Here is a 19,254-nt window from a genome sequence, read left to right on the forward strand (position 1 = left end):
ATCGTATCGTAGGTCCTCTGGTACTCTGGGCAAGAGTAGGCAAGTGCACCTGCCAAGTCCGAAGAAGGGTCAAGACCCGAAACGTCACCCATTCCTTCCCCCCAGAGATGCCGCCTGTCCCGCTGAGTTACGCCAGCATTTTGTGTCCACCTTCGGTTTAAACCAGCATCTGCAGTTCCTTCTTCCACAAGCGCGTCTACCCCCCCCCCCCAATCTATTCCCCTCCTGGTTTGTCTGTTTCAACTACTTCCCTCCGGCAGACGTTACAAGGCCTTCTACGCCCGAACCTCCAGACTCAGGAACAGTTTTATCCCAAGAGCTATAGCGGCTCTGAACCGGCCCTAATGAGTGGCGCCCCACCCACCCCCCTTTGGACATTCTCCCTCAGATGGTTACGTCAATCAATTCAGCTTGTTTATTTATGTATTGTATTTATTTACCTTTCTTGTACATCAGTGGAGCTGCACACTAAATCTCGTTGCACTGACGTGCAATGACAATAAAAGATATATTATTATTATTATTATTATTTTGCACCTGATTGCATAATGGGCTGAATGGTCTGATTCTGCTCCTACTTGGCTCAACTATGACTGGCTTACGTCACAAGGGAGGGAGGGAGCTGAGGACTACAGCCCCCAGGGGGCAGTGCGCGGCGGCGGGCCGACGGAGCATGCGCGGGGTCTGGAGAGCGAGAGGGGTGGCTTTGAGTGACAGGCGGCGGCCGGGCCAGCGTTCCATTCCGCGGCGATGTTCCGAGGCTGCAGGAGCAGCTTTGCAGCGGCCGCTGCCCCCGTGTTCAGAAGAGCATGCATTCACTGCACCCTCGCTGACACATGCAGCCCCCAGCCGGCACCCACCCCTGCACCTGGCCGGCTGCCTGCTGAGGTGAGTTTGCAAAAAAAGTTTCCTGCCTCCTTTGGTTGTTAAGCGGAGAGATGCAAGGAGGAGGGGGGGGGGGGGGAGAGAAAAGCAATTATAAATGCAAGGGGGACTTGCTTGGAGTCACTGAGGGTTTCCCCCAAGTCAAACGATGCAATGGGAACGAAAGTAGCTTTGGGGTGTTTACGAGTAAGGTAGGACAGGGATTGATGTGGAAAATCTAGGAACTGCAGATGCTGGAGTCTTGAGCCAAGCACAAAGTTCTGGAGGAACCCTGGAGTGAGTCAGACAATATCTGTGGGGGAAAACAAGGAACTGCAGATGCTGGAGTCTTGAGCCAAGCACAAAGTTCTGGAGTGAGTCAGACAATATCTGTGGGGGAGAACAAGGAACTGCAGATGCTGGAGTCTTGAGCCAAGCACAAAGTTCTGGAGTGAGTCAGACAATATCTGTGGGGGAGAACAAGGAACTGCAGATGCTGGAATCTTGAGCCAAATGCAAAGTGCTGGAGGAACTCGGTAGCGGGTCAGGTAGCACCTATGGAGAAACAAGAAAATTGCAAGATGCTGGCATGTATGGAGGTGCGCCTGTCCATTCCCCTCCCGCAGATGCTGCCTGACCCGTTGAGTTCCTGCAGTACTTTGTGTTCTGCAGCAGAATTAACATTCTTGCTCATTTGTGAGGTAGCACAAACTCAATGGGTGGAATGGCCTGCATTCATCACACTCGATGGAGACTCCAGATGCAGGAATCCAGAGCAAGATATTAAGTTTCCTGGAGTAATTCAGCGGGTCAGGCAGCATCTGTGGAGAACATGGATAGGTGACGATTCAGGTGGAGACCCTTCTTCACACCCACTTTTCACCCGCTCTGGCACTTCGTGTCTGACTCAAAAATGTTCCTCCTTGGATGCTGCCTGACCTGCTGAGTTCCTTTGTGTTTAGTTTAGTTTAGAGATGCAGTGTGGAATCAGGCCTTTCGGCCCACCGAGTCCATGCCGACCAACAATCACCCCATATACTAGTTCGATCCTGCACATTTGGGACAATTTACAGAAGCCAATTAACCTGCAAGTCTTTGGCGTGTAGGAGGGACCCGGAGAAATTCCACGCCGGTCACGGGGAGAACGTCCAAACTCCGTACAGACAGCACCCGTAGTCAGGATTGAACCCGGGTCTCTGGCGCTGTGAGGCAGCAACTCTACCGCAGCGCCACCGTGCCGGCCTGTGTCTATCTTTGTAAACCAGCATCTGACCCAAAACGTCCATCCACAGAAGTTGCCTGAGGTCCTCCAGCGACCTAACTCGGTGTTTAGCAGGGATGGAACACGTGTTCCTAATCTCAAGACGACATTGCCACTTGGCCAGCTCCAGATATGCTCTTTAAAGAATATTTACATATTTTAATAAATTTGTTCCTGGCAACGGAAAATTCCAGTGCGGTGTGGGCGCAAGTGTCAGAGATGGGACGCTGGTGTTTGGAGATGCAAGGCGTCCGAGTGAAAACAGATGGACCTTTGGTGAAGCGTTTGTCGGCACTGGGCCTGTACTCGCCGGAGTTTAGAAGAATGAGGGGGGACCTCATTGAAACGTACAGAATAGTGAAAGGCTTAGTCAGAGTGGATGTGGAGAGGATGTTTCCACTAGTGGGAGATTCTTGAACCAGAGGTCATGGCCTGAGAATTAAAGGACATTCCTTTAGGAAGGAGATGAGGAGGAATTTCTTTAGTCAGACGGTGGTGAATCTGTGGAATTCACTGTGGAGGCCAAGTCAGTGGATATTTTTATGGCATAGATCGATGGGGAAAAGGCAGGAGAATGGGGTTATGAGGGAACGATAGATCAGCCACGATTGCATGACGGAGTAGACTTAATGGGCTGAATGGCCCAATTCTGTCCCTATCACATGAACATTTAGAGTATTGTGTTCGGTTTTGGTCTCCCTGTTATAGGAAATATATTGTTAAACTGGAACGGGTACAGAGAAGATTTATGAGGATGTTGCCAGGACTTGAGGGTCTGAGCTATTAGAAGGGGTTTGGCAGGCAAGAGGACTTTATTCCTTGGAGCGCAAAAGGTTGAGATGTGACCTTATAAGGGTATATAAAATCACGAGGGGAATAGATCGGGTTAATGCACTGAGTCTTTTATCCACAGCAGGGGTATCAAGAATCAGGGGACATGGGTATAAGGTGAGAGGTGAAATATTTGGAGTCAGAGAGTGATACTGTGTGGAAACAGGCCCTTCAGCCCAACTTGCCCGCACACGCCAACATGTCCCATCTACCCTAGTCCCACCTGTCTGCATTTGGCCCATATCCCTCTAAACCTGTTCTATCCATGTACCTGTTTAAATGTTTCTTAAATGTTGTGATGGTCCCAGCCTCACTACCTCCTCCGGCAGCTCGTTCCATGCACCCACCACCCACAATGTTAAGAAGATACCCCTCGGATTACTATTAAATCTCCCCCCCCCCCTCTAACCTTAAACCTATGTCCTCTGGTTCTCAAATTTAATAGGAACCTGAAGGACAACTTTTTCACACAAAGGGTGGTGGGTGTATGGAACGAGCTGCGAGAGGAGGTATTTGAGGCTGGGACTATAACAGCATTTAAAAGACATTTGGACAGGTACATGGATAGACGGGTATAGCGGGATATGGGCCAAACCTGGGCAACTGGGACTAGTATAGACAGGGCATGTTGGCCGTCATGGACAAAGTTGGGCCGAAGGGCCTGCTTCTGTACTGTGTGACTCTACGTCTCCTATATGTGCTGGGATGTTGCGTTATCTACTTTGACCTAGTGTGCATGCAGTAATCTTGTAGCAGATTCCAGTAGTTTGACAGTCTGGGAGATTATCCTCACAAGCAGAGACACCGTGGTCCCCGCCAGGAATGTCGGGCGGCCATTTTGAGCTCTGCCTTCACAAGCAGCTATTGTGGAAAAATAACGAGATTATACATGCTTGGGATCGAGGAGGGTCATGGGGTCCTGCCCGGGGACGAGATTCCTGTCACGCTACAAAATGTGCAGGAAGGAACTGCAGATGCTAGTTTAAACCGAAGATAGACAAAAAAATGCCGGAGTCACTCAGCGGGACAGGCAGCATCTCTGGAGAGAAGGAATGGGTGACGTTTCGGGTCGAGACCCTTCTTCAGAATCATGGCTACAAAATGGATTGAGTAGATTGAAAGTATCACTGGGTCAGGGGTGGGCAACCTTGTTCTGCATAGGGGCCAGGACCCACGTCTGTGCGCGGATGGCGGGTCACATCTATCGCCATAGTGTGACACTTGGTGGGTTTTTTCGCATTAGTTTTCAATTAGTTTTCTGCAGTTCCAAGGTCAGCTCGCGTGCCCTGGGACTAGCTGTATTTCCCAGGTCGACTCGCTTGCCCCAGGTCTGGCTGCAGTTCCCAGGTCGACTCGCTTGCCCCAGGTCTGGTTGTAGTTCCCAGGTCGACTCGCTTGCCCCAGGTCTGGCTGCAGTTCCCAGGTCCGGCCCGTGGGCCATAGATTGCCGATCCCTGCGTGTACAGTGAGCCAACTCCTTGACGATGGTGCCCACCACTTGCATTAGGGTCCCGAAGCATATGATCCAGGCCTCATGAATGCACACGTCGATCCCTTCTCGAATATTGACACCTCTGCAATTGGACCACTCTCTCGCAGAGCAAGCATTCCTGTATCAAATCATGATGTGGAATAGATAAGGTGGAATGCACAGTCTTTTACCCAGAATACGGGGGAAATCTATAACGAGAGGTTGAGCAGGCAGGGACTTTATCTCTTGGTGCGCAGGAAGACGAGGGGTGATCTTACTGACGTGTACAACATCACAAGATGAATAGATCAGGTCGATCCACAGCCTTTTACTCAGAACTAGGGGTATCAAGGACCAGAGGACGTAGGTTTAAGGTGAGGGGGACAAGATTTAATAGAAACCTGAGGGGCAACTTTTTTTCACTCAGATGGTGGTGGGTTTATGGAACGAGCTGCCAGAGGAGGTAGTTGAGGCAGGTACAGTAACAGGTAACACTTGAGCAGGTACATGGACAATAATTGTTTAGAGGGTTTAAGGGCCAGATGTGGGCAAATGGGACTAGCTTAGATGGGACTGCTTGGTCAGCATGGATGAGTTGGGCTGAAGGGCCTGTTGCCACACTGTATGACTGATTTTTGAGTAAAGGGATTAAGTGGTGTGGGGATAAGGATTGTCAGACTGCGAGGGACTTGTATAACCTTGCTGTACAACTTGCCATAGTTGTTGATAAACGTCACTCTGTGGGAATTGTAAGGCAAGTAATGTTGAAGGGTTGAAAGATACAGCATGGAAACAGGCCCTTCGGCCCACCAAGTCCACCCAGACCACTGATCACCCGTTCACACTAGTTCTGTGCTATCCCACTTTAGCATCCACACCCTACACACTAGGGGCAATTCACAGGCCAATGAACCGACAAACCTCGTGGGGGGGAAACCAGAGCACCCGGAGAAAACCCACGTGGTCACAGGGAGAGCGTGTAAAATCTGCGCACACACACACACACACACACACACACAGCAACCGAGGTCAGGATCGAACCTGGGTCTCTGGCGCTGTTCTTCTTGCGTTTGAAGCAGCGGAGGTTATGTAACGGCCTCCAGGCGCTGTAGCCAGTTCAATGTGCTGTTGTCCAGGGCCCTGAAGTCTACCCCTCCACCGGGGGGGGGGGGGGGGGGAGGACAGCGCAGTCGGAAATGGCGTGCCACGATGTTTGCGGGTCTGCTCCGCACACGCAGTCTGCTGATGAACGCAGCCCCCAGCGATGCATGTTGGCGTTGAACCGGCCGACCCCTGTACGGAGCCAGTTCAGGGCGACCTGCTCTTTGCGGGGCAGGTCAGAGCCGGGCGGGGCCGTGACGTTCGGTGCAGCAGTGAACTGCGGAGGTGACGAAGTCTGTCCCCAGCTGGTTCTCCACGCTACTTGCGGCGCTGTGAGGTAGCGTCTCTACCAGCTGCGCCGCCGTGCGCTGCCCTATGAAAATCACGTGCTGGAAAAATTGGACAACCCTCGGTGAGAACTGGGAAAAGATAAAGTGAAAGCAAGTTTTAAATATCGGGAGAAAGTGGAAAGAGGGAGATGGGGGAAAGTTGAAGGACATGAGTTAGAGAGAGTGCCCGTGTTCAATGAGTAACCAAGGGTCAGTCCGGCAATCTCTTTTACTACCTCCCCCATTTCACTTCCAGGAATTCATGTTCGGATGTAGTTACAGAGTCAATGATTCAGGTACAGAGGTTGTTGAAAGTGGTATCACAGGCAGATAGGCGGCTCAAAAAAAAATGTCAGCACCTTGGCACTAATCAGTCAGGTTAATGAGTATGGAAGTTAGAAGGTCCTGCTGCTGTTATATAAGACGTTGGTGAGGCCGCATTTATAGTATTGTGTAGGAAGGCACTGCAGATGCTGGTTTAAACCGAAGATAGACATGGTGGTGTTTACAGAGTATTGTGTCCAGTTCTGGGCACCAACTTACAGGAAAGATGTTGTCAAGCTCCAAAAGGTGCAGAGAAGATTTACGAGGATGTGTAAGAAAGAACTGCAGATGCTGGTAAAAATGGAAAGTAGACACAAAATGCTGGAGTAACTCAGCGGGTGAGGCAGCATCTCTGGAGAGAAGGGATGGGCGACGTTTCGGGTCGAGACCCTTCTTCAGACTTGCAAGGATGTTGCCAGTACAAGCGGGTCTGAGCTATAGGGAGACAATAGACAATCAGTGCAGGAGTCGGTAATTCGGCCCTACGAGCCAGCACCGCCATTCAATGTGATTATGGCTGATCATCCCCAATCAGTACCCCGTTCCTGCCTTCTCCCCATATCCCCTGACTCTGCTATCTTGAGGTTGAGTAGGCTGGGACTCTACTCCTTGGAGTGTAGGAGGATGGAGGGTGATCATATAGAGGTATATAAAATCATGAGAGGAATAACGTCCCTGGTCCAGATAGGAGAATCTAGAACCAGAGGAGATAGGGGCAAGATGAAGGGGGAAAAGATTTAATAGGAACACGAGGGGTAACTTTCACCCCAAGGGTGGTGGGTGTATGGAACGAGCTGCTGGAGGAGGTAGTTGAGGCAAGGACTATCGCATCGTTTAAGAAACAGTTGGACGGGTACATGGATAGTACAGGTTTAGAATGATATGGGCCAAATGCAGGCAAGTGGGACTAGTGTAGATGGGGCATGTTGGTCGGCCTAAGGTGGGCCTAAGGGCCTGTCTCCACGCTGAATGTCTCTCTGTGACCACGGCTCGGATTCACCCGAGCTCCACCCCGTCTCCCAGGCATTCCCTTTGTTCCCCTCCACTCCTGTAATTCTATCTGAACCATTAGACTTCCTCTTGTAAAAGATTAGTGGAACACAGAACAGCACAACACAGAAACAAAATGGCCGTGTCGAACATGATACCAAGTTGCAGTAGTCTTTTCTGCCTGCACGCGAACCATATCCCTCCACTCCTTGTGTATCCATGTGCCTTTCCAAAAGTCTCTTAAACGCCACTATCTTACCCCAGGATGGAGAAATTAAAAGACTACAAGGGCATAGCTTTCAACCCTTTCCTGCACATCCATGGGCCTATCTAAAAGAACTGCAGATGCTGGTAAAATTAAAGGTAGATACAAAATGCTGGAGAAACTCAGCGGGTGAGGCAGCATCTGTGCAGAGAAGGAATTGGCAACGTTTCGGGTCGAGACCCTTCTTCAGACGGATCCCGATCCGAAGAAGAAAGGTCTCGACCCAAAACCCTCACCCGCTGAGTTTCTCCAGCATTTTTGTCTACCTTCCATTTTCCAGCATCTGCAGTTCCTTCTTGAACATTTAAAAATTGCCATTCTCACCTTAAAGCTATGGCCTCAGGTCTTTGATATTTCCACCCTGGGACAATTGTAACACTTTATGTGCCGATTGTATTTTTATTAACTTCTATCAGGTCTTCCCTCAGTCTCGTTGCTCAAACACTAATCCCATTTGCCCACATTAGGGCTTTACCCATCAATGCTTTTGCCTTTTCAAGTACCTGTTTAAATGTCTCTTAAACATAGGGATGGACTCAACCACCTTCTCGTGCAGTGCGCTCCAGATATCCAAACTCTTATCTGTACATAAAATCTTTCCCCACATAATCCCTAAAGACTCTTTCCTGTCACTTTAAATCCAAGTCCTTTTGGTGATGACATGCAGAGACCTACAGCGTGGAAACAGGCCCTTCGGCCCAACTTGTCCACGCCGACCAACGTGCCCCATCTACACTAGTCCCACCTGCTCGCATTTGGCCCATGTCCCTCTAAACCTGTCCTATCCATGTACCTGCCCTAATGCCTTTTAAACCTTGTAATAATCCCAGCCTCAACTACCTCCTCTGGCAGCTCGTTCCATGCACCCACCAGCCTTTATGCGAATAAAACGTTGTCCCTCAGGTTCCTATCGAATCTTTCTCTCCTCACCTTGTACCCCTACCATGGGAAAATAATTTTGACTAACTCCGTTTAGTTTAGAGATACAGCCTGGAAACAGGCCCTTCGGCCCACCGAGTCTGTGCCAACCAGCCATCATCCCATACACTACACACTAGGGGCAGTTTGCAATTTTTACTGAAGCCAAGTAATGCACAAACCTGCACGTCTTTGGAGTGTGGGTGGGAAACAGAACACCCGGAGAAAACCCAAGGAGAAGGTGCAAACTCCGTACAGACAGCACCCGTAGTTGGGATCGAACCCGGGCCTCTGGCGCTGTGAGGCCGCAACTCTACCGCTGCGCCACCATGCCGACTGGATGGGCTGAATGGCCAAATTTTGCTCCCATGTCGTACAGGCGGTTGATATTACCAGAGTGTCCCTGGGATTTTTGTGATCTGTCGGATTTTGCAACAGGGTTTGGAAGGATGCCAGCAGTTTCTGGGCAGCCAAGGGTTTGTCACGAGGTTGGAGAGGAAGTGTCTTTCCAACGTGCGTTTGCCATCAAGGCAAGTTCAAGAGGGACAGGTCAGCATCAGCCCTGGGGCACTTTGGAAGGAACTGCAGATGCTGGTTTAAACCCAAGCCAGACACAAAATGCTGGAGTAACTCAACGGCATCTCTGGAGAGAAGGAACGGGTGACGTTTCATAAGGTCATAAGTGACAGAAGTAGAATTAGGCCATTCGGCCCATCAAGCCTACTCCACCATTCAATCATGGCAGATCTATGTCTCCCTCCTAACCCCATTCTCTCCATAACCCCTGACACCCGTACTAATCAACAATCTATCTATCTCTGCCTTAAATATACCCATTGACTTGGCCTCCACAGCCTTCTGTGGCAAAGAATTCCACAGATTCACCACCCTCTTGACTAAAGAAATTCCTCCTCATCTCCTTCCTAAAAGAAGGCCCTTTAATTCTGAGGCTATGACCTCCAGTCCTAGACTCGCCCACTAGTGGAAACATCCTCTCTACATCCACTCTAAACAACCCTTTCACTGTTCTGTATGTTTCAATGAGGTCCCCCCTCATTCTTCTAAACTCCAGCCCGTACAGACAAACACTCATCATAGGCTAACCCACTCATTCCTGGGTTTTGGGGTCGAGACCCTTGAAAGAACCATGGCTGGTTTGGCTGTGGAATTGTTTATCTGTTCAACTGATGGAGAGCTAAAGGGATGATCGGGTCAACGTATGATGCACGTTTGATGCCTCCATGTTCTCCGCAGATGCTGCCCGACCCGCTGAGTTACTCCGGCACTTTGTTCCTTATTTCTCCCACAGGCATGTGGGGAGGGCACACTAATTAATTGTTTGCCCATGAGGTTTGTACCAAGTCCGAGATCTTGATCTTCAACACAGTTTCCCTTCGTCCAAAGACCATTGCAACATTTGGAGTATTGTGAGCAGTTTTGGGCACAATATCTGAGGAAGGATGTGCTGACTGGAGAGGGTCCAGAGGAGGTTTACATGATCCCAGGAATGAGTGGGTTAACATATGATGAGCGTTTGTCGGCACTGGGCCTGTACTCACTGGAGTTTAGAAGAATGAGGGGGGACCTCATTGAAACGTACAGAATAGTGAAAGGCCTGGATGTGGAGAGGATGTTTTCACTAGTGGGTGAGTCTAGGACCAGAGGTCAAAGCCTCAGAATAAAATGACGTACCTTTAGAAAGGAGATGAGGAGGAATTTCTTTAATCAGAGGGTAGTGATTCTGTGGAATTAATTGCCACACAAGACTGCGGAGGCCAAGTCAATGGATATTTTTAAAGCAGAAATTGATAGATTCTGTTTAGCACGGGTGACAGGGGTTATGGGGAGAAAGCAGGAGAATGGGGTTGAGTGGGAAAGATTGATCAGCCATGATTGAATGGCGGAGTAGATTTGATGGGCCGAATGGCCTAATTTTGCTCCTATGAATTATGAACCTTTGAGAGTTGCAAAAAAATTATGAGGGGCAGTGATAGGATCCTTTATCGGGGGCAGGGGAGTGTAGAATTAGAGCACATAAGTTTAAGGTGAGAGGGGAAAGAACTTTAGCAAAATTCTGAGGGGTACATTTTTCAATAGTCAAGAGAGTTTAATTGTCATATGTATCGACAACAGAACAGTCTTAACGGGCCCCATAAACACAAAGATAAGATATGATAATCCATAATATAGTAAATGAATAAATTAATAACCATAGGACTAGGTAATCACAATAGCACAAAAATCAAAGTCCATGGTGCAACCAAAGACAAGGTCAATTGAAGATCATAGCGTGGGCTGAAATCCTGGGGGGGGGGGGGGGGGCTGTTCTCTCCCCCATGTTTTGAGAGATGTGGGTCAATTCCCCCCATGTTTTGACGTGCTGGTTTGTAGGTTAAGTGCTTCGGTAAATTGTCCCTAGTGTGTCGGATGGTGCTAGCGTACGGGGTGATTGCTGGTCGGCACGGACAACGTGGGCCAAAGGATCTGCAGTTCCCAGGTCTTTTACGGAAGCCTATTAACCTACAAACCTGCACGTCTTTTGGAGTGTGGGAGGAAACCGGAGCACCCGGAGAAAACTTACGCAGGTCACTGGGAGAACGTACAAACTCCGTACAGCAAGCGCCCGTAGTCAGGATTGAACCCTGGCCTCTGGCGCTGTGAGGCAGCAACTCTACCGCTGCGCCACCGCGCCGGATAGGGTTTCTGGGGATGGAGTCATGGTGTTTGTGTGAGTTGAGAACGGATTGCCCACTGCGGTTAATTGACCCGACTGATGTCTGTGAGCCAGAAGCTGCCGGGAACAGTTGTCATCCCCACTGGTTTCTGGAACGGGCGTGTTGTGAGAGTTCCTGGCCGGCATTTACTGTACTTCCTGTTGACAAGCACAAAGTCCACGGCATTGCCAAAGCACGGGGTCAGCAGAGAGTGGGTGTCGCAAGCGGTGGGTGCTAGCATGATGGTTCCAATCACGCGCACAGCGGGCACGCGCCACGCCCGTCCACACACACACACGCGCACGTCGCACGCCGCCCACACGCCAACGCGCACTCCGCACACGCGCACTGCCCGGCCACACGCGCACGCTACGCCCGCACACACTTCACTCCCGCACACACGCACGCCCGCACACACGCACACACGCACACGCACGCGCACGCCCGCACACACGCACACGCACGCGCACGCCCGCACACGCGCGCCGCCACACAAGCACCACACGCACCGCCGACACACACGCTCACTCTCCCTCACACACTCACTCCCTCACCACAACACCACCACACCACGCACGCCCTCACACACGTTCACTACCTCACACACTCGACACGCTCACGTCCCTCACACACTCACCACACTCACCGTCCATCAGCACACTCACGACACTCTCACTCCCTCACTCACTCACACTCACGCCACTCACTCTCACTCTCACACTCACTCTCACTCCCTCACACACTCACACTCTCACTCTCACTCACTTTCTTTCTAGCACTCTCACTCTTTCTCGCACTCCTCTCCAAGCCAGGCCTCCATCAATGTTCCTGAGGGTAGGGTGGTGTTTGTGGGGAGAGAGGCAGCAGATACACAGGCAGCCCCATGCCCACATTGTTTAGAAGCATCTCACAGCCAGTAACCAATACATCAAGGGGCTTTAGTTTGGTATTTTAACACAACCTGACACCAGACTGTGATTGTGTGCGCGTGTTTCTGTGTGTGTGTGTTTCTGTGTGTCAGTGAGTGTGTCCATGTGTGTTTCTATATATATATGTGTGTGTGTGTTTCTGTGTCAGATTGTGTGTGCATTTATGTGTGGTTTGAATATGTGCGCATGTTTGTGTGCGTGCGTGTGTATGCGCGCGTGTGTCAGATTGTGTGTGTGAGCGTGTGTCAGTTTGTGCATGTTTTTGTGTGCGCGTGTCAGATTATATGTGTGGTGTGTGTGCGCGTGTTTGTGTGTGTGGGAGTGTGTGTGCGCGTCATGTGGGTACACAACAGTGGCGGTGTGTGTTTACTGAGTGTGCAAAGAGAGGGGTTGGAGCCGTGGATTTGTGGCGTCCTTTTCCTTTCTTCACGCTCTCATCCCTATCCCAGCTTCTTCCACAGCCTCCGCTCCAGCCATGCTGTCACACAGAACGGAAACAGGCCCTTCGGCCCAACTCCTCCATGCCGACCACGATGCCCCATCCAAGTCGGTCCCATTTGCCTCCGCCTGGCCCACACTCCTCTCAACCTTATCTTTCCTAATCTTTCCCTGAGAGAACTGTGAAGGCGGGGAGAAGGCAGGAGAATGGGATTGAGACAGATCAGCCATGGTTGAATGGTGGACCAGACTCGATGGGCTGAATGGCCTAATTCTACCATGTCTTCTGGTCTTTATGATCATTACGACCACCTTGACCCGGAGGAAAGTGCAGGTTTGCAGTATGAACCATCATCATGAACTTCAAGACACTTTTTGCATGCTCCCAACTTCTTAACTGCAGCTCTTTTCTCTGTCAGCTTTAGCCCTCGAAACTGCTTGCAGAAGTACAGCTTCCTTTTATGCTTTACGTCCCCACAGACTACACAACTTGTGTGGTCATTTCCTGACTTGGTAGACTTGGTTCTGGCATGTCTTGGTTCAGTCCGAGTTTCCTTTCTACTCGGCTCCTCGTCCCTCAGTTGCTCGAGCTGTTCGTATATGCTCTCCTGCTCTTTGAGAAATGACAAGAGACTGTCAAACTATTTCTCTGGTGCCACAGCATTCCTCTTGTCAGCTACATAAACCAGCCATTCCTTCTTGAGGGTTTCTGGAAGCTTGGTTTCAATTGATTTTGTCATCAGTGGATTTTTAATAGCGCCTGTGTCTCCGAGATCGCTCAAGTCCTTAAGCGCCTTTTCCACAGCTTGAATTAATTACACTATTTTACGTGGCTGATGTCCTCTGACAGGTGGGATTCTCTGAAGCTCCTCCACTATTTCAATAGCAATAGCTGTTTGATTTCCAAACCGAAAGATATCATCTGCAGTGTTATAACTTGTGAGGTGGAGGTCTCTTGTAATTTTGTCCTCCAGACTGTCCAGCAATTGAACCTTCTTCACCTCATTTGATCCAGTGGGTTCACCTTGCTTTTGCAGTGCTTCCCAATCCTTCCTCCATCTATAAAAGTCACGCTTGTTTCCAGTAAACTTAGGAAGGGCCGTGGGTCTCAGTCTGATGGCTGGTGAAGGATAATTGAAAGCATTCGTCGCTTGTGCTAATCCTTCAGCGTCCTTCTTTATTCTTGCCTGTATGAAGTCAGCCTTCCTGGAACCCAGCTTGGGGACGAGAAGCTCGAGTGTTCTTAGGTGTTTCTGGAAGCTCTCTTGCTCATCCAGAGGGACCCAACGTTTCCACCGACTGTACGTCTCCTTTGCAGTCTCTACCAGTTTCTGCAGGTGGTTAAGCATGAATTCATATGCTTCTTGGTTGCTATTTGATGGTGCGGTGGCAGCAGCAAGTTCACATGCACCATCTGCTGTCTGTAGTGAGGTGGATAATTCAACATTTCCAAAGTTTGCCCATAGAGTGTCCTGGATGAGCCCTTTGACCTCTTTTAGTTTCGACTCGCACTCCTTTGCAGTCTTTGCCAGGTCGGCTTTTTGCTGTTCAGTTAACACAGTTTCTTCATCTGCGTCCAGCTCCACCTCCAGCTCTGCAATGAGTCCAGCCTCCACTTCGTCATTGGCTTCCATGACTTTTTCGGCCTCCTGCATGAGTTTGTTGAAATTGTTCCTGAGCACCTCTTCAGACATTTCTTCATGGTTCCTAATGATGCTGTTAACAAGACGAGAGAATGCCCGTTTTGCTGTTGTCCTCTCCACCTTGAGCTGCTCAGCTGACTTTCCAGTAACTTCATCAGCCATGTTTTATCTTGACTTAACTGTCTCCTTTCCAGGTTTCCAGATATCCTGGCCCCGCCCGGTTTTTCACTGTTAAGTCTTCTACTGTTTCCAGATCTCCTGGTCACAACGGTTTTTCACTGTCAAGTCTTCTAATGTTTTTGCAGATTCACCGCTTGAAAGGGATTTGATTTATCTACCCCGAAATGATGAACTGGATTCACTCAGACCAAACACTTCTTTTCCACCTTTTTTATTTTCTCCTCCTTTTATTTTGGCAGATCAGTCTTTAGCAGTTTTAGTCTTTACCAGGTGAAAAACCGGCTGCCGATCGGGTCTGTAGAAAATCAGTCCTGCTTGCCTTTTCTGGCTATCGCGGCAGTCTTTTCGGACAGTCCTTTTGATTTACTGTTCAAGTTTTGCCTCCCGCAAGTCTCTTCTGTCTTCTTCCCTGGCTTCTGGTGCTGTGTGCCCTTTTGAAAGCCCCGGGAAGAACTCGGCAGGCTGGGGTTCCGCCCACTTTAATCCCTGTCTCGTGATTTCAATGTAGCATTTCTCTGCACCTGTTCTTTCATTTCAGTTTGACTTGGCAGTTATAGTTGTAGAGAAACAGACCGAGAGGGGCCCTTCAGCCCATTGAGTCCCTGCCAAATATCGAGTACCAATTTTTACACTAACCCTATCCTAACTCTCCCCAAATTGCCAATAAATGTGGCTCAGTGGCAAAGCTGGTAGAGCAGCTGCCTCACGATGCCAGGGGCCTGGGTTCGATCCTGACCCCGGGTGCTGTCTGTGTGGAGTTTGCATCTTCTCCCTGTGCCCATGTGGGTTTAAGTTTAGTATTTAGTTTGGAGATACAGCATGGGAACAGGCCCTTCGGCCCACCGAGTCCGTGCCGACCAGCGACCCCCGCACACTAGCACTATCCTACACACACTAGGGACAATTTACAATTTTCACCGAAGCCAATTAACCCACAAACCTGCGCGTCTTTGGAGTGTGGGAGGAAACCAGAGCAAACCCACGCAGGTCACGGGGAGAACGTACAAACTCCGTACGGACAGCACCTGAGGTCGGCATCGAACCCAGGTCACCGGCGCTGTGAGGCTGCAACTCTACTGCTGCGACAATGTGGCGTGGGGGAGGGGATTCCAGAGATTGGGAATACTCGTTTTTGGTGGAAAGGAAAGCTGGAAAAGGAAGTCTACATTCTGATGATCCGCCACTGTGCATTGAAAGGGCTTGAATTCTGCAAGGGCCGAATGGCCTGCTCCTTCTCTTTTCCCACTTACTAAAGGGCCTGTCCCACTTAGGCTATTTTTTAGGCGACTAGGCTGTCGCCGGGGTGCCGCCTGCATGGTCGTGAGTCATCTCAGTCGCCCAAAGAGTCGTAGCGTCTTTCTGGTCGCCACTGGATTTTGAAATGTTCAAACTTTTGGGCGACAGTGGGCTTGTCGTAGCTTGTCATCTCCTGACGTAGGTGCTGACGTAGGTTGTCGCCGGTGCTGACTTCGGTGAATTCTATTGTCATAGTCGCCTAAAAAATCACCTAAGTGGGACACACCCATTAGTCCAGTCGCTGGTTTTTCGGCGACCAGCTACGACTATGACGGTCACCTTAAAATAGCCTAGTGGGACAGGCCTTTAAGTGGCCCATAACATTAGGGTATCCAGCACCAAAGAGAGTGCATAGACTGGGGAGTTAGAAGCTTTTTTTGCAGAGTGGAAGTATCATATACTAGAGGGCACAGCTTTAAGTGAGATGGGGAAAGTTTAAAGGAGATGTGCGGGGCAAGTTTTTTTCAAGAGTTCAGAGTCTTTCCTTTGAACATCACAGAGGACACTATCAAGGTGTCCTATTTTAGGCCAACATAAACATTACAATTCGTCAGGGGGTGTGGAATACGCTGCCAGGGGTGGTGGTGGAGGCAGATACGATAGTGGCGTTTAAGAGGCTTTTAGATAGGCACGGTGGAGCAGCAGTAGAGTTGCAGCCTCACAGCACCAGAGACCCGGGTTCGATCCTGACCACGGGTGCTGTCTGTACAGGGTTTGCACGCTCTCCCCATGACCGCGTGGGTTTTCTCCGGGTGCTCCGGTTTCCTCCCACACTCCAAAGACGTGCGAGTTTGTAGGTCAATTGGCTTCTGTAAATTGTAAACTGTCCCTAGTGTGTGTAGGACAGTGCTAGTGTACGGGGCGATCGCTGGTCGGCACCGACTCGGTGGGCCGAATGGCCTGTTTCCAGGCTGTATCTCCAAAGTTACACAGATGTGCAGGGAGTGGAGGGAAATGCAGTATGTGGAGATGGTTATAGGTTAATTGGCTTCTGTAAATTGTCCCTAGTGTGTGTAGGGTAGAACTAGTGTACGGGAGATCGCTGGTCGGCGTGGACGGGGAAGGCCGAAGGGCCTGTTTCCGTGCTGTATCTCTAAACTAGACTTGATGTCCATCTATAAATGTGCACCAGGGTTGGTCTTGTTCGGCACAGACATCGTGGGCCGAAGGGCCTGTTCCTGTGCTGTCCTGTGTTCTCGCTCTGTGATGTCGACCGGTCCCGGGAATTGCTGTGTGACCGGAACGCCGCCATTCTAACGCCCACTTCTGTTCCTCTTCAGGCCTCACCCGATCTGGGATCCACGAGCCGGTTTGCTTCCCGGCCCCTGCCCTTCTCGGCGTTCCTGACGGACGCATTTGGGAGGCAGCACAACTATCTGAGGATCTCGCTGACGGAAAAGTGCAACCTGCGATGTGAGTCCCCGCTAGACTCCCCTTTCCGAGCCCCCCCCCCCCTCCCTGTCTCCGTCTGTTTCGGGGTGACTGTTTCGGGGTGACGTCCATTGATTTCCTGGGCCACCATATAACCATATAATAACCATATAACAATTACAGCACGGAAACAGGCCATCTCGGCCCTACAAGTCCGTGCCGAATCAATTTTTTTCCCTTAGTCCCACCTGCCTGCACTCATACCATAACCCTCCATTCCCTTCTCATCCATATGCCTATCCAATTTATTTTTAAATGATACCAACTAACCTGCCGCCACCACTTCCACTGGAAGCTCATTCCACACCGCTACCACTCTCTGAGTAAAAAGGTTCCCCCTCATGTTACCCCTAAACTTCTGTCCCTTAATTCTGAAGTCATGTCCTCTTGTTTGAATCTTCCTATTCTCAAAGGGAAAAGCTTGATCACATCAACTCTGTCTATCCCTCTCATCATTTTAAAGACCTCTATCAAGTCCCCCCTTAACCTTCTGCGCTCCAGAGAATAAAGACCTAACTTATTCAACCTATCTCTGTAACTTAGTTGTTGAAACCCAGGCAACATTCTAGTAAATCTCCTCTGTACTCTCTCTATTTTGTTGACATCCTTCCTATAATTGGGCGACCAAAATTGTACACCATACTCCAGATTTGGTCTCACCAATGCCTTGTACAATTTTAACATTACATCCCAGCTTCTATACTCAATGCTCTGATTTATAAAGGCTAGTATACCAGACTGCTTCGAGACCCAGTGCTGCAGAACGCCATTAAGAATCAGGCTGTTCCCAGGTACACATTCAGAGACGGACATCAAGTTTAGTTTAGAGATACAGCGTGGAAACAGGCCCTTCGGCCCACAGGGTCCGCGCCGACCAGCGATCCCCGCACATTAACACTATCCTACTAGGGACAATTTTACTTTTATACCAAGCCAACTTCCAAGTGCTGCTGGAAGGTCATCAACTCGGTGAAAGACACTCTTTTGTCGGTCCAAGCTTTGTTGACCTCCCAGCAGAGCGGGATGTCCGTCAGGGAATGTTGCCGACTGGCCCGCTGCAGACTGGGCGTACTGAAGCTCGGTGCAGCCAACAGCAAGGCTCGGTGGGGGAGGACCACAGTCTAGGGCCTTCCTCTGCTGGACATTGGAGGGCAGAGTCCGGTGGGGACAGACCACAAACAAGGGATGGGAGATCACCCCAGGGGCCACTTGGGTAGCAAAGGTGGACACAAAAAGCTGGAATAACTTAGAGGGACAGGCAGTATCTCTGCAGAGAAGGAATGGGTGACGTTTCGGCTCAAGACCCTTCTTCAGATTGAGTCGGGAATGGGAAACGAGAGATCGCGGTGGCGCAGCGGTAGAGTTGCTGCCTTACTGCGAATGCAGCGCCGGAGGCCCGGGTTCCACCCCGACTACGGGTGCTGTCTGTGCGGAGTTTGCACGTTCTCCCCCGTGGGTTTTCTCCGAGATCTTCGGTTTCCTCCCACGCTCCAAAGACGTACAGGTATGTAGGTTAATTGGCTTGGTAAATGTAAAAATTGTCCCTAGTGGGAAGAGGATAGTGTTAATGTGCGGGGATCGCTGGTCGGCGCGGACCCGGTGGGCTGAAGGGCCTGTTTCCGCGCTGTATCTCTAAACTAAACAAATGAATGAATGATGTGCAGAAAATGATTTGTTTAAAGATAGGTGTGAACACTATTGAGTATGACACAAGAACATAGAACAATACAGCGCAGGAACAGGCCCTTCGGCCCGCAATGTCTGTGCTGTACATGCTGCTAGCACCAGTTTTTAATCTGTGATCCATATCCCTCCATTTCCTGCATATCCACGTGCCTATCTAAAAGCCTCTTAAACGCCACTATCGTAGCAGCCTCCACCACCACCCCTGGCAGCACGTTCCAGGCACCCACCACCCTCTGTGTAAAAAACCTGCCCCGCACATCTCCTTTAAACTTTCCCCATCTCACATTAAAGCTACGAAATAAGTATTGACCGGCTAATTTGGAACATCAAGAGAGAGAGATTCCCGTGATAAAGTGTCTCCTTTAATGGGGTTTACATTAGTTTTGTTCACAGATATTACGAACAAATGTAGCATTAGCGTGTGTGAGTGGTTGATGGCAGGAACGGACTTGATGGGCCGAAGGGCCTGTTCTGTGCTGTATAACTCTTGACTATACGTGGGAGTAGATTGTTTGTGGTGGACGGTCACGATGGGCCGAAGGGCCTGTTTCTGTGTTGTACGATGTTATGTAGGAATAGTGTT

At 50.0% G+C, this 19,254-nt stretch overlaps 1 protein-coding gene across 4 annotated transcripts in view; it reads left to right on the top strand.

The window, feature by feature from the left end:
* The first annotated feature begins 698 nt into the window (after nucleotides 1–698).
* The window catches only part of mocs1 (molybdenum cofactor synthesis 1), a 42,588-nt gene continuing 24,032 nt past the window's right edge, over nucleotides 699–19,254 (top strand). For 2 of the 4 annotated variants that reach the window (XM_033020567.1, XM_033020570.1), the window contains exons 1-2: nucleotides 699–888; nucleotides 16,835–16,967. In XM_033020567.1, the coding sequence (XP_032876458.1) occupies nucleotides 751–888; nucleotides 16,835–16,967 (271 nt within the window). In that variant the 5' untranslated portion in view covers nucleotides 699–750. Of the gene's footprint in view, nucleotides 889–5,790; nucleotides 5,941–16,834; nucleotides 16,968–19,254 lie in introns of those variants that run through there. The other 2 variants (XM_033020568.1, XM_033020569.1) reach the window with 2 other exon arrangements.

Source organism: Amblyraja radiata, chromosome 5 (genome assembly GCF_010909765.2).
Source record: "Amblyraja radiata isolate CabotCenter1 chromosome 5, sAmbRad1.1.pri, whole genome shotgun sequence".
Taxonomy (NCBI): domain Eukaryota; kingdom Metazoa; phylum Chordata; class Chondrichthyes; order Rajiformes; family Rajidae; genus Amblyraja; species Amblyraja radiata.